The sequence below is a fragment of the Plasmodium relictum genome (assembly GCF_900005765.1).
Source record: "Plasmodium relictum strain SGS1 genome assembly, chromosome: 4".
NCBI lineage: Eukaryota > Apicomplexa > Aconoidasida > Haemosporida > Plasmodiidae > Plasmodium > Plasmodium relictum.
In genome coordinates, this window is record NC_041682.1 from 1 (window position 1) to 13,839 (window position 13,839).

Consider the following 13,839-nt stretch of genomic DNA (forward strand, 5'->3'; position numbering starts at 1 on the left):
ATGAGAGATCATGTTATGTTATGTTATGTTTTAATTTTTAGTGTAAATAAAAATTAAAAGAAAGAAATGTTAACTTATTAAAACTTAAGAGATAAGAGAAATATTTATGTATTATTCAATGTATATTTTTGAAATAACATTGAATATCATAAAATTTTGACTTAATAAATTGTTATAAATTATTTGTATGTTTTTAATTAAAAGAAGATATTAATTCTTTGTAAATAAAAACTCATTTATAACTGTTAATAGGTTTATTAAAAGATGCAGTAAAATTTAACTTCAATTAAATATTATGCATCATAAGAAAACTGTATATATATATATAATAAAAACTAATATATATATATAAACGTATACTTAGTTATACATGCTCTTTATTAATTTGTTTGTTTAATACTCTAGCAAAGTCATTAAACGGGCAATTAATAAATCAGATACATAATATTTAATGAGTTAAATTTTACTGCATCTTTTAATAGACCTATTAATTGTTATAAATGAGTTTTTATTTACAAAGAATTAGTTATTCTTTTAATTAAAAATATACAGACAAAATATAACAATTAATAAAGTCAAAACTTTAAATTATTCAATGTTATTTCAAAAATATACATTGAATATTTGGTTAATAAAATATGTTACTAACCTTTTGTAGTGCACTAAGCTAGTTTACTATTCGTGTGCATACAAGTTAGACATGCACTGATGCTAGTTAAAAAAAAAAAATAAAGTTTTTTTTTTTGTTTATTTTTATTTATATACATCTTTGTAATTAAAAAAAAAAAAAAAAAAAATTAATATTTTTTTTTTGGAAAAGTTTTTGAAAGTTATGTTATGTTATAATATGTTTTAATTTTTAGTGTAAATAAAAATTAAAAGAAAGAAATGTTAACTTATTAAAAACTTAAGAGATAAAAGAATTATGTTTATGTTATATCCAATGTATATTTTTGAAATAACATTGAATAATATAAAGTTTTGACTTTATTAATTGTTATAGTTTGTATATTTTTAATTAAAAGAATAACTAATTCTTTGTAAATAAAAACTCATTTATAACAATTAGTAGGTTTATTAAAAGATGCAGTAAAATTTAACTCAGGTTAAATATTATACATTATAAGAAAATCATATATATATGTAATAAAAACGAATATATATATATATATAAACGTATACTTAGTTATACATGATCTTTATTAATTTGTTTGTTTAATGCTTTAGCAAAGTCATTAAACGGGCAATTAATAAATCAATACTTTATATTGCTATAATTATGTATGCATTGTTTACTTATATATATTATTATTTGTGCTTATAAGGGGATTCTTCATATATATGATTTTAAATTTATTTTACTTGTCACATAAAAATAACATTATATTATCATTATACTATTAAATAACCTTTTTTTACGTATTTTATAAATGTTTGTCAACTTTTTTTTCATTTAAATATTGCCATATTATAATGACGATATAATAATTAAAAGTTTAAAATTTTTCATATAAAAATTGCTTTATTTCTTCTTGTTTTATTTAAAAGAAGCATCTAACATTATACTAATTCATATTAATAATTTTTTTAAATAATAATATTAAATTTTTTCTAATTTTATTGATTTCTATTAAATTTTTAATATTAATCTTATATATCTAAAAATTTAAGGTTAATTTTCGTATGTTATTCTCTATTGATTTATAACATCTTATTCTTTTTATTTTCTAAAAACAAAAAATTTTCATTTCTTAATTTTCTTTAATTAAAAATATTTTTTATTTTAATTTTTTTTAGTATTCTTTTTATTTCACTTAATCTATGATGAACTATTTTTATTATGTTTTTGCCTTAAAGATAATATTAATTTTATTTTAATTTTAAAATTATTTACCCTATATTACATCCGCCACGAGCTTTTAATTTCAAGTTGTATTTTTTTATTTTCACTTAATAATGTATTAACCATGTCTTTTTTCGAATAATAATCTTTATATTAAAATATGTTCTAATATTAACATAGCTTTCACTTTGACATTAGAATAACTTTTATCTTTTCTTCATTATACTTATGATGATAAGACTAATATCAACTAAACTTTTATTTTAGTACAAGCATATTAAGTTTGTATTTTCTCTTAACTTTAAGATAATATTAACTATGGTTTTGATAAAATTTTTACTTTCATTTTTGTGTCATTTGAGTGTACTTTTACAATGATTTGCCATTAATTTCATTATTAGCTTTATTAATATTTTTCTTTTAATTATAATTCATTTAGTACTAGTGTTATTCTTTTGTCTTTTTATTTTTACTCTGATATATTTTTCTTTATTTCTACATATTTCACATTATTTTATTTTTCGTCTATTTCCATGCCTTTAATATTATAATGCTTAATTTTTCTTTCATTTATTTAAATTGAATTTGGTTGCATTACCTCTCTACACGGGTATTTATATTTTAATAATTTTCCTTTATTCTTCTAATATAAATATTAAAAAGTTATATCACTTTAACCACAAGTATTTGATTCATGATTATTAAAACTATCACAAATATTATTACAACTGATAATCTTACATGAGCATTTTCAGAATAATCAATGTATATAATATATATTTATCTTCATATAATATGCAATCCAATGGTGACTTGTTACTTTGACACTCAAAAACATCTGTAGTATTTTGAATAATTAAATTAATTAAAATCTTGTATATTAATCTCCATTTATTCTTATTTATTAAAAATTTATTTAAAATGTATATAATCTTAATATATTTAGCACATTTTGTGTTCAAATGCTTTTATAAAATATTAAACAAAAAAGTTGGCAAAGAACATGTAGAGAAAACCTACTAATTTTCATGGGTTTAATTGCTTCTTTTATTGAGAAGTTATATCTAAAGTGTTTAATTATTTAAAAATAAACCATTGCGTAGCTCTTAAACAACACATATTATTTTATGCAAATAAAAACATAATACTCATAATAAAAATATTTTCTATATTATTTTATTTTTATTTTAGGAAATTTTATCTTCCCTCTTGGTTATATTTTTATTTCTTATTTTTTTATAAATTTCTCATCGTGTATTTTCCCTAAGAAAGATATAACTTCAGTTTTTTATTTTAATCTAACAAATATTTATGTATTGAAATAATAAAAAAAAAGTGTATGAATATATATACATAAGGTAAGTACTTTGACTACTATCTCAAAAATTTATAGTGCTTCTCCTTTTATGTTTTTCGGTTATGCAGTTCAGGTATATTGTTTGTAAATACTTGACTTGCATATAAAACAGTTTAATATATATTTAATTAACCACGTGATAATCATGTTAAAATATTTCATTTCATTTCATTAATAAAATTTTGTTTATAATCGTTTAATCCACCTTTGCAACTCTACAAAATTATATTCTTTATTTGTTATTCTTTTCTATTCTATAAGCACTATGAATTTTACATTAACAAAAATAAAAAGGAAAATGGATGAACTTATATATTTGTTAAGAAAGGTACACATAAAATATTTTAAATTAATTTTAATTTAGTAAAACAATTTAAAAACAGATGAATTAAAACATACCCATAACTTTTAGACAATATTTAAATTATGAATAATATTATAATTTCAAAAACTCCTAAATGCTATAAATGAATAATCCATGTTTTAAAAGCATAAATACTATTTTTTTTTAATTTTTTTACTTTTGCATAAATTAATATATAGTAATTTGTATTTCATTTCAGAAAATGTCCTTTTTATAAGGACTTTTATATAATGTTTTATTTATAAAAATAAAAAATTTATATATTAAAATTTATACTATAATAGCATAAAGATAAAAAATAAGTTATGAATATTATTAAAATGGCTCATAAGATCAATTAATTCTACTTTAAAACTTAATATTTAGGAAAACTATCTTTAAATATAAAGACATTTGGCATTTAGAGGATATAAATTATAATGAAAAAAAAATTATAAAGAAGTGAATTGTCTAGTCTATAAACAAGTAAAGCCTTTAGTATAACTAGCTATATATAATAATATATAAACATAGCTTTCATATTATTTTTTTTAAAACAAAACATCAACATTTTTTAATTTTATATAAGCATATTTAAACATTAACAAAAAAAAAATTTCATCTTATATATCCTTAATATTATATATTTATACTGGAATTAAATTATATTCATATATTTATTCTATTTTAAAAATTGTAACAATAGATTTATGGCTTTTTTTTTTTTTTGTCAACAGAACTTGGCTATTTATATGCTTTTTATTTACATGAAATGAGTTTTTTCTGATGTTATATTATTTGAATTTTATAATAGAATTTACCTCAAAATTTAATTTTATATGGAAACTCTTCTACAATTTTCCATCTTTTAAAAGATAAAACCCATAACTTTTCCGAAAAGATATAAAATAAATTTCGCTTTAGCTCATTAAAAAAGGTAGCACTTCTTTATCATTAAAAGACATATTTATTATGTATAAAAACCTCAAAGATATAATTCTTTCTCAAGAACCAAACTTTTCGGTATTTCTTGATAAAGATTAATAAATATATTTATCAATCTACATAGTTCTGTGAACAAAAAAAATATTTGCATTAACTAAATAATCATACAATATGCACATGTTTTAATAATATATGAACTTCATAATAAATATTTACTATTAAACATAAATATTATCATCATCATTATTTTATTATAATATTGAATACATTCAATATGATTATCATCTTTATTAATTATAAACGCTATTTTATCATCATTATTATATTCATCATAATTTTAAAAGAACATTTGCATTCACAAAAACTAAATATTGTTTCATACATATATTAAAAGTTATTTTTTTGTAAAATTAAAATTAAATGTTTATTATTTTTATTTAAATTATATATTATATAATCTTTGAATGGATCTTAATTTTCAATTATATTATTTTTTTTTTTCTATTAATTTTAACTCTTATGCGTCATTATACTATTATAAAGCAATTACTACATGTACACAATTTTTATGTCAATTGTGTCTTTTAAAAAAATTTCAATTAATGTACCATTACGTTATTACATTTTTATCAAAACATATTTAATAACTTGCAGTAATACCATAGGAAAAATTAATATATAAATTGCATCGTTAATATTGTAATATTTTTTCGTATTTATTTTAATAATTTATTATACATCATTGGAATTTTAATAAATTTTTAAAAATAAACATTTTATAAATTATTTTTTTTTTTTCCTTAAAAAAAAATCTTTTTTATAAAAAATTATTTTTTGGATACATTTAAAATATATTTAAAATAATTATGAACTTTTTGTGCTTCATATGCAATTATTTTCATAATTCATTATCATATTAAATCTTTTATAATATTAAAATAATTTTTATACTATTTAAAACAGATATAAAATATATATAAATACCAAGAAAATTTTATTAATTTAGAAAAATAAAATTTCAAAAATTAGTATTTCTAACTTTTTTCTTTTTGTATTTCTGTTATACAACTAATTCTACCAATTTTCATTAAATAAATTTATAGAAAGGAATTTAATTTTTTATTAATACATTATGTAAAAAACTAAAATTCATTAAGATTTAATAGAAATATTAAATAAATGAAAATAAAAAAAAATTATATTAATTTATAAATATGAATTTTTATATTGTACGTAAAATTATACTTATTCAAAAAAAAAAGGTATATTTAATGGAAAAATGTTATATTTTTTTTTTTATAAATAAATAAAAACAAATTTGTATAAGGCAACAATAATTAATATATATCTGAATATTATAACACTTGTACAATATAAATACAAATAAAGAAACAATAATGATACTTTAATGTATAATTAAAGATAAATAATTGTATACATATGCTTGTATACAAAAACTAAATAATGATATAATAATTAAATATGTAACAAACTTTTTAATTGAAATAAATTCTTAGGAAAGTAAACAAAAAAAATTAATACTAAATAATTAAGAAATGTTATATCATATCTTTCTTTTTTCTTTTTCCATTTTCTAAAGTATTAAACTCATAAGTTTTCCAAAAAGATACGCAAAGCTATATTTAATAAATTTATCTGGAACTATCAGATAAAAAAAGATATCCTTATTTTAAAAAAGAATGTTTTCGATAATCTTTTTAAAACCTTTAAGAAAATAAAAGATAAAAAAAACAATACTTTTAATATCTTTTATAAAAACTTTAAGATATGTTAAATACAATAAGAAAAAAATAAGTATATTGTTTTTCTAGAATTTTATCTTTATATATTCATTTTAGCATATGGTAATCACAAAAAAAAAAAAAAAATTTTATCTTACTCTTTCATACTTTATTATTAATAATTTTATTTTATATTAATTATTTTTAGTTTAATTTTTCTGAACAGTTTTATTAACAATATAAAAAAAAAAAAATTTGAAATATTAACCAAGCATTTCTTTTATCTTAAATGTGAAAAATAAATTAAAAAATTAAAAAATTAAAATTATAATAATTAATTACTAGAAGTGCCCCAAAAGTGATCAATATAGCCATATAAATAAAAATAGAAAAAAAAAAAATTTAAATCATTCTAAAATTAAAAATTGGAAAGATTTATCCTACAAAAAAGGATTATTGATAAAAAAAAAATTATTAATTATTAATAAAAAAAATATTTTAATAATAATATTTTATGTACATTTTTTTTTTCTTTTTTATGTATTATATCTTTAATATCTTGCATATATTAAAAATATTCATATTTCTTATATGATAAAAAATATGTAGGTTCAATTAAATTATATAGAAATTTAACTGCATGCCTCTACAAAAAAAGAAAAAAAATTAACAAAAATATATATGTAAATTTTTTTTAATTATTGAATATAATTATATTTTATAATACATATTTTCAAAAAGAAATTTAAAATGAAAAAAACAACATCATTATTATTTAAATAATGATCATTTATATATTATTTTCCATATATATATATATATATATATATATATGAATTAAAAAATATATGTAGCATTTATAATATTAAATGCTTTATATTTATAATATTATATTCTTCAAGTTTGTAAAAACGAATTTTAAATTTATTGATATGTATCTATTTTGTTTATATTTTAAATTTAAAATAATTTATATAAGAAACTTTTAAAATAATTTTCTTTTTTATTTTAGTTATTTTTTATTTTTTTTTAATAATTTTGAATATATATATGTTTTATATTTATATTTTCTATAATTAGAAATATAATTATAAATAAAAATACAGTATTATACTGTAAAAAAAAAAAATGACTTTTTAGTAAGAAAGGTCAATTTTAACTGAAAAAAATGATATTGTAACATGGAATATAACAGTATTTCAAATGCTACAATATACATTGTTAATAATATCAATGCATCTAATATTTTTATTATTTCAGTTGTATCATTTTTGAAATTATGCCACACAAAATTAAAAATAAGCATAATCACTTTGCTTTTGAAGATTATTGTTTTTTGTTCCTTAATTTACTCACGTCAACTTTCTTTTAATGTAAAATAATAAAATTTAGTCTTAAGAATGATTGTACTTTTTTTCTTTTTTATTTATTAATTCAAATTTAAATTCTATTAATATAAATTAGAAAAAAAAAATCTGAATTTTAATCTATATTTTAGGATTCTCTTTATGTATATTGGTTGACCAAGCCTTTCACACACTCAGGATTGAAATTAAAAGTTTATAGAACTTTATCGGAGAATACAAAAGCGGCAGGTGAAGTGTCAATATGGTCATTACATAGTTCTAACGATGTAAGAATTTTCAAATTTAAAGCTATTAATATTTTTTTTATTTTTAAATTTTTATATAAACTAAAATTTAAATAAAGAAAAAATAATTTTTTTGTACATATAATTTTTATTATGTATTTCAGTCCAATCGTAAAATATATCCAAATGAAGCATATGAACCACAAGAATCAAAGTTAAGGTATCAAATGGAAACTTCAGATGATGAAGAAGAAATGAGAATAATTACAGACGAAGAAAAAAATAGCTCTTATATATTTTGTAAAATTAAGACTGAGAAGAATAATGAATGGAAAAGCAAAATAGAAAATTTTACCGAAAAACTTCTAGAATACATGGAAAAAATACAAGAGTGGATGGAAGGTTTTGAAAAAGAATGGGTAATTGATATATATAATGATTGGATTGAGAATATGAGTACAAAACGTATAGATTATATAGATTCTTGGACACAACATATATCTCATAAATGGACAAAATATATAAAAGAGTCATTTAATTACGAAAATAAACTTAATGTAAAAAGTATGGATGATAAAGAGGAAGAGGAACTTCAATATTTTTTTAGTAACCCAAAGCGTAAAAGTGAGAGTCTTATGAAAAATAATGAAAAAAGAAAAGAGGAACTGAAGAAGTTGAAGGAATTGAAAAAATGTGATTTAAAAGAAATAAAAGATAGAATAAATAAGAGAAAGAAAGAATTAGATAAGTATAAGGAAAATAATAAAATTAACACAAAGCGTTTTAAAAAAAAAAAAGAATTAGCAGAAGAAGAATTGTTTAGATATTGGACAGAAAAAATAGAAAGAATATGGAAAGAGAAAATAAAGAATTGGATGGAAATTATAGAAAAATATACTAAAACTATGGAGATATGTATGGATGGAATGGAAAAGAATGATTTACAAATTATATTAGTAAAGTGGACAGAAGACCTAAATAACTTTTTGGAAACTACTGGGGAAGTTTGGATGCAAGACATAGAAAGTTATATTAAAAATATAGAGAAAGAATGGATCAAAAAAATGAATGAAGAGTGGGATGAACTGATAAAAGAAAATTCCAATAGAATAGCACTTATAGAATTGGAAAACATTCTTAGTAAAGAGAATAAACACCTTCTAAGGAAAAAGAGAGAATGGAAAGAAAAGAAAATGAAGATAAAAACGGAATTGGGAATGAAGAAAAACTATAATTTTAACATTAAAAATTTTTCAAAGTTAATACAAGAAGCAAATCAAAAGTGTATATCAATCAAAAATTTTATTAAAAAAAAAAAGGAAGAATATAGGATAAATAAAAAAGAAAAAAATAAGAAAGAAAAAAAAGAAGAAATAAATAAGAATGAAAAAAAGAAACAAAAAAAAATAGAAGAGAAAATTATTAATATTTCTGAGATACAGTTGTTACAGAAAAAAAGCACTGAAAATCCTGGTTCAATTTTGAATAAATGGCTAGAAGGGGAAGTAATATGGAAAGATATGAGTAAAATAGAGAAAGATTGTTGGTTAAAAGATGATAAAGAATTATGGGAAACATGGATTAATTTAGCATATCATTTTTCTCATCTATGGGAAAAATGGGAAATTTTGTTGGAAATAGAAAATGAAAGAAATCAAAGTATTCAAAAAGATTTGAATAAATTGAAAGAAATATTAAGAAGAAGTGAGCATATTTTTAACGTATTGGATGAATCAGATTGGACAAAAAAAACAAGTGAAGTAGAATGGAAATATATGAATGAAACAGAATGGATAATAAATAAAACTCAAGAAACAGACAACAGTATAAACCTTCAACAAAAAAAGATGAAGGACATAAAGGAAAATAAAATATTAGTAAATTCATTGAAGAAATGTGAGGAAACCGGAAATAGATTCAAGGAAGAATTTAATAATTTACAAAAGTGGCTTCGTAATGAAAATAGATGGGAGAACTCTTTAAGAAGAGGGATTAGAGAATTCAAAGAAAATTTGAATCTTAATGAAATTATTAAATCAGAAAAATGGAAGGAATTAATTGCGTGGCTGAATAATAAAGATGAAGAATGGAAAAAGTGGTTTCATGAAAATTTGAAAAATCTAAATGAATGGGAATGCAAAGCTGAAAGGAAGGAATGGAATAATTTTATGAGTAACGATAGACATAAATTAATGCTTTGGATAGATAATGAATGCATGGAGCATGTATTATTGTTTGAAACAATTAAAAAGGATCAGGAAAAAATAACTGATAAAATGGATAAGGAGTTGGAGCATCTATTGAGTGATAATTATGTTTTGAAGAAATTATTAAAGAGAGAATTCAAGACGTGGAGTAAATGGTCTAAAGAAGATAAGAATGAAGAAAATTGGGAGGAGTTGAAGCAATGTTTAAGAAATAATGAAGAAAAATTGAAACTTTTAGAAGAGTCTGTAAAAACTTACGAAGATAAGAAAAAAAAATTATCAAGATGGTTTGAAAGAGATGAATGCACATGGGATGAGAAGAAGAAATATGTAGAGACAAAGATAGTAGAATGGAAGGAATCAATAAAATTTTTGGAAAATAATAAGAAAATCTGGGAAAATATGAAAAAAAAATGGAATAGATATTCGAATAATAATAATAATGACAAGTTGAAGTATTTGTCAAATACTATGGAGTACCTTGAATGGATGAAGGATAAGAAGAACATGCTCAAGGAGTCTTTTATAAGGAATAGTCAAGAGATGTTGGACTTATTCATGTGGGTAGAAAATAAAAAGTGTGTAGAGAGCTTAATTAATGAAAAAATTATGGAGGATATTGAAGCCTGGAAATATTGGAAGAGCACAAAGGATAAGTTGATAAGACAAAGTGAATACACATTGTCAGAAAAGATGTTAAGGAACTTTGTTAAATTATTATGGCTTATTGATAAGGAAGCAGTAAAGAAAATAGAGAAGTTGACGGGAGAGGGTGTAAAGATTAAACGTTTGGATAAAAGATATGTAAGCCCAATAAGACCAATGTTAAAAATGATGATTTCTACATATAATGAAACACGTAAAAATACGATAACTGCATTTGAAAATATATTCAAATCTTATGAATGGACCCTTTGGAAAGAGTTGAAAATATTAGATAAAGAAAAAAAGTTTATTGAAAATGTAGAAAAAAAAATGAAAAAGATTAAGAAAAGCAAATGAAAATTGATGTGATATAAGAAAAAGGGGAGACAACAATAAAATTTTCTTAACCATAAAAAGTAAATATAGAAGACCCATATGGTGAAGATAATAAAGAAGAAAAAGGAGTATGTCGTAGATGTAGAAGAAAATAAAATGGAAAATTAAGAAGAGAATCTAGAAAGACTAATATAATCTTTAAGATAAAAGAAAGAAATCCTAAATAATAAAACGCAAACATGTATGTGGAAATACAAAAATAGCAAAGAAAAAACATAAACATAAAGAAATCAATCAAAGGATTTTTTTAAAAAAATATGTTATTTTATTAATATATTTATTCGTGTACAAATAAATGCTGATACTATACATTTTTTTTTATAATACAAAGGCAAATATATTTTTGTTTTACCTTTTTTTTTTTTTGTTATTTGAATTAATAATTAATTCATATTGAAGCATTTATTTTTCGCGATTTATTTTTAATATTTATTTTATAAAAAGAAAAGTTTATGTTAAAGCAGAGAAATTTTTAACTCTCTTCTACACATATGGCATTTGTATTATATATATATATATATATATATCAATAAAGATAATGATTAATATGAATATATAATCAATTTAGTGATTTGATTTTTGGTTATTATTAATTATTAAATTAATATATTAAAACATTATATACTTGTTATTTTTGTCAATATGCGTAATATAACTTAAAATTTTTTAGTCATGTATTATTATAGCTTCTTTTTTATATAATTATTCTTAATATATGAAAAAGATGCTCGCATATAATTTTAAATTCACTTTTTTTTGCCTATTTAATAACAATATATTAACTTATCATTATATTATTGTATTGTGTTTATTTATTTCTTTTTTTCTTTTTTTTTTATTATATTTTTTTTCTTTATTTTAGCCTTTTAGCGTTTATCTTATAAAATTTTGACTATTTTTAATTTTAAAATTAAAAATTTTTTTTTTTTGAATTTATCTTATTTTTTATAAGTTAAAATAACATTTTTAATTTTTTTTCCAAATTTTTAATATAATTTAACTAAAACTTTATTTTGTTTTAATTTCTTTTGAGTTTCCATTAACAACCCCTTAATATTTATGTATGATTAGTCATAAAATCCCTTATAAATATTTTTGAGTTTTAAATTATTCTTTATTTCATTTTTATATATATTAGCTGTGTTCAATTCAATGTTTTTATTTACATTAATATAATACTATTTATATTTTAATATTAACTCTATTGCAGTTAAGTTTATTTTAGTTATTAGTATAAATATCATCTTACTGAAATAGCTTGTTTTTATTTCCATATCAAGATTGCTTAATCTTAATGTTATACTTTGACCTATTTTCATTAACAAATTTCATTTCACTTAATAACTTTAATTTTGTATGAACATAACCTCCACTTTGGTACTAACTATAGTTTTAACTTGAACATCATCTTTCATATTAATAGTAATTCAAAATATATTTTTGTTTTAACTTAACAATAATTTTTATATTTACAAAATTTTTACTAATATTATAACATTAGCTTTCACCTTAACATGAATTTTTACATTAACTCATTCATTGGTATTATATTTTATATTAATGATAACTTTGGTATTATTTTTCTTTTAATTTAATTTGATTTCTGTGATTATACATCATGTTATATTTTTCCTTATAAAACTTTCAATCTCAATTTTCTCACATGATATCATTTACTTTCCTTTATTAGTATCTTAGTATTGCTTCATTTTACTCTCACTTGTTTTAGTTAGTTTTGCATAAATGTTTTTGTTTCATAGGAATTTAGTTTCTCTTTTATTATAACAAACACAAATGTTAGATAATTTAATTTAAATTAACATGTTAAATTTATAACATACCCTATCAGTATTCTTATTATTATACAGACAAGCAGGAAATATATAACATTAGTACAAATGAATAACACAATTTTTACTTATACACAAAAAAAAATATACATTAGTGAAAATATTTATTTAAATAATTTAAATAATCATATAATTATCTTATAATGATATATTACTACATATATAATATCTCTTTTTTTTTTTTTTTTTATTTACGCTTTATATTTAACAATTAAAGTAGTAAATAATTTCATTTCCTTGAATGATTACAATAGTTATAACAAATTCAGGACAAATATATAATAAAAATGGTATATTTAATTTAACTTCGTTTAATTTATAAGATATGCGTTATATAATATATATATATAATATTGTATTATTTATAAATAATATTAAGATTTTGTTATTATTATAATTTTTTATGTTTGTCTTGATTATTGGATATATTTATGAAAATATTATTCTCCAATTTCTAACATAAAATAAAAAATATTTTATTTTTTTTTTATCTTATAAAATATGAAACATTATTATACTTTTTTTTTATGTTAAATTTACTTTTTCGTGAATTGGAAGTAAATTAATTTATTCAGCTATATTATAATATTATTTTACTTAATTTCATTTTCATTTATATAATAATTGATCTCATTTAAATATATTTTCATATGGTTCTTTTTATTTTAATTTATTGAGGCATACATAATTTTCATATATATGCTTTCAATTAAAATGGAGTTACAATGATATTGCAAATTATTTTACATTATATTGTTATTAATGTATTCATATATATAACAATAAACTATATGTTATGAATAATTAAAATAGAAAGAAATATTATAGCACCACAATTATTTATCACAATTATTAACCTCCATTATTCTTATATTTAAAATTGTAATTATTAAATTATTAATATTATTCTCTTAACTATT

The 13,839-nt window shown here is 19.0% G+C and overlaps 1 protein-coding gene across 1 annotated transcript; it reads left to right on the forward strand.

Annotated features, from left to right (window-relative positions):
- Positions 1–7,411: 7,411 nt before the first annotated feature.
- On the forward strand, positions 7,412–11,030 carry PRELSG_0400100 (hypothetical protein; the record flags this gene model as incomplete). The annotated part of the gene is made up of 3 exons (XM_028680135.1): positions 7,412–7,603; positions 7,729–7,863; positions 7,986–11,030. The coding sequence occupies 3 exons, from the start codon at positions 7,412–7,414 to the stop codon at positions 11,028–11,030; spliced, it is 3,372 nt and encodes a 1,123-aa protein (XP_028531662.1).
- Between the last annotated feature and the right edge of the window lie 2,809 nt (positions 11,031–13,839).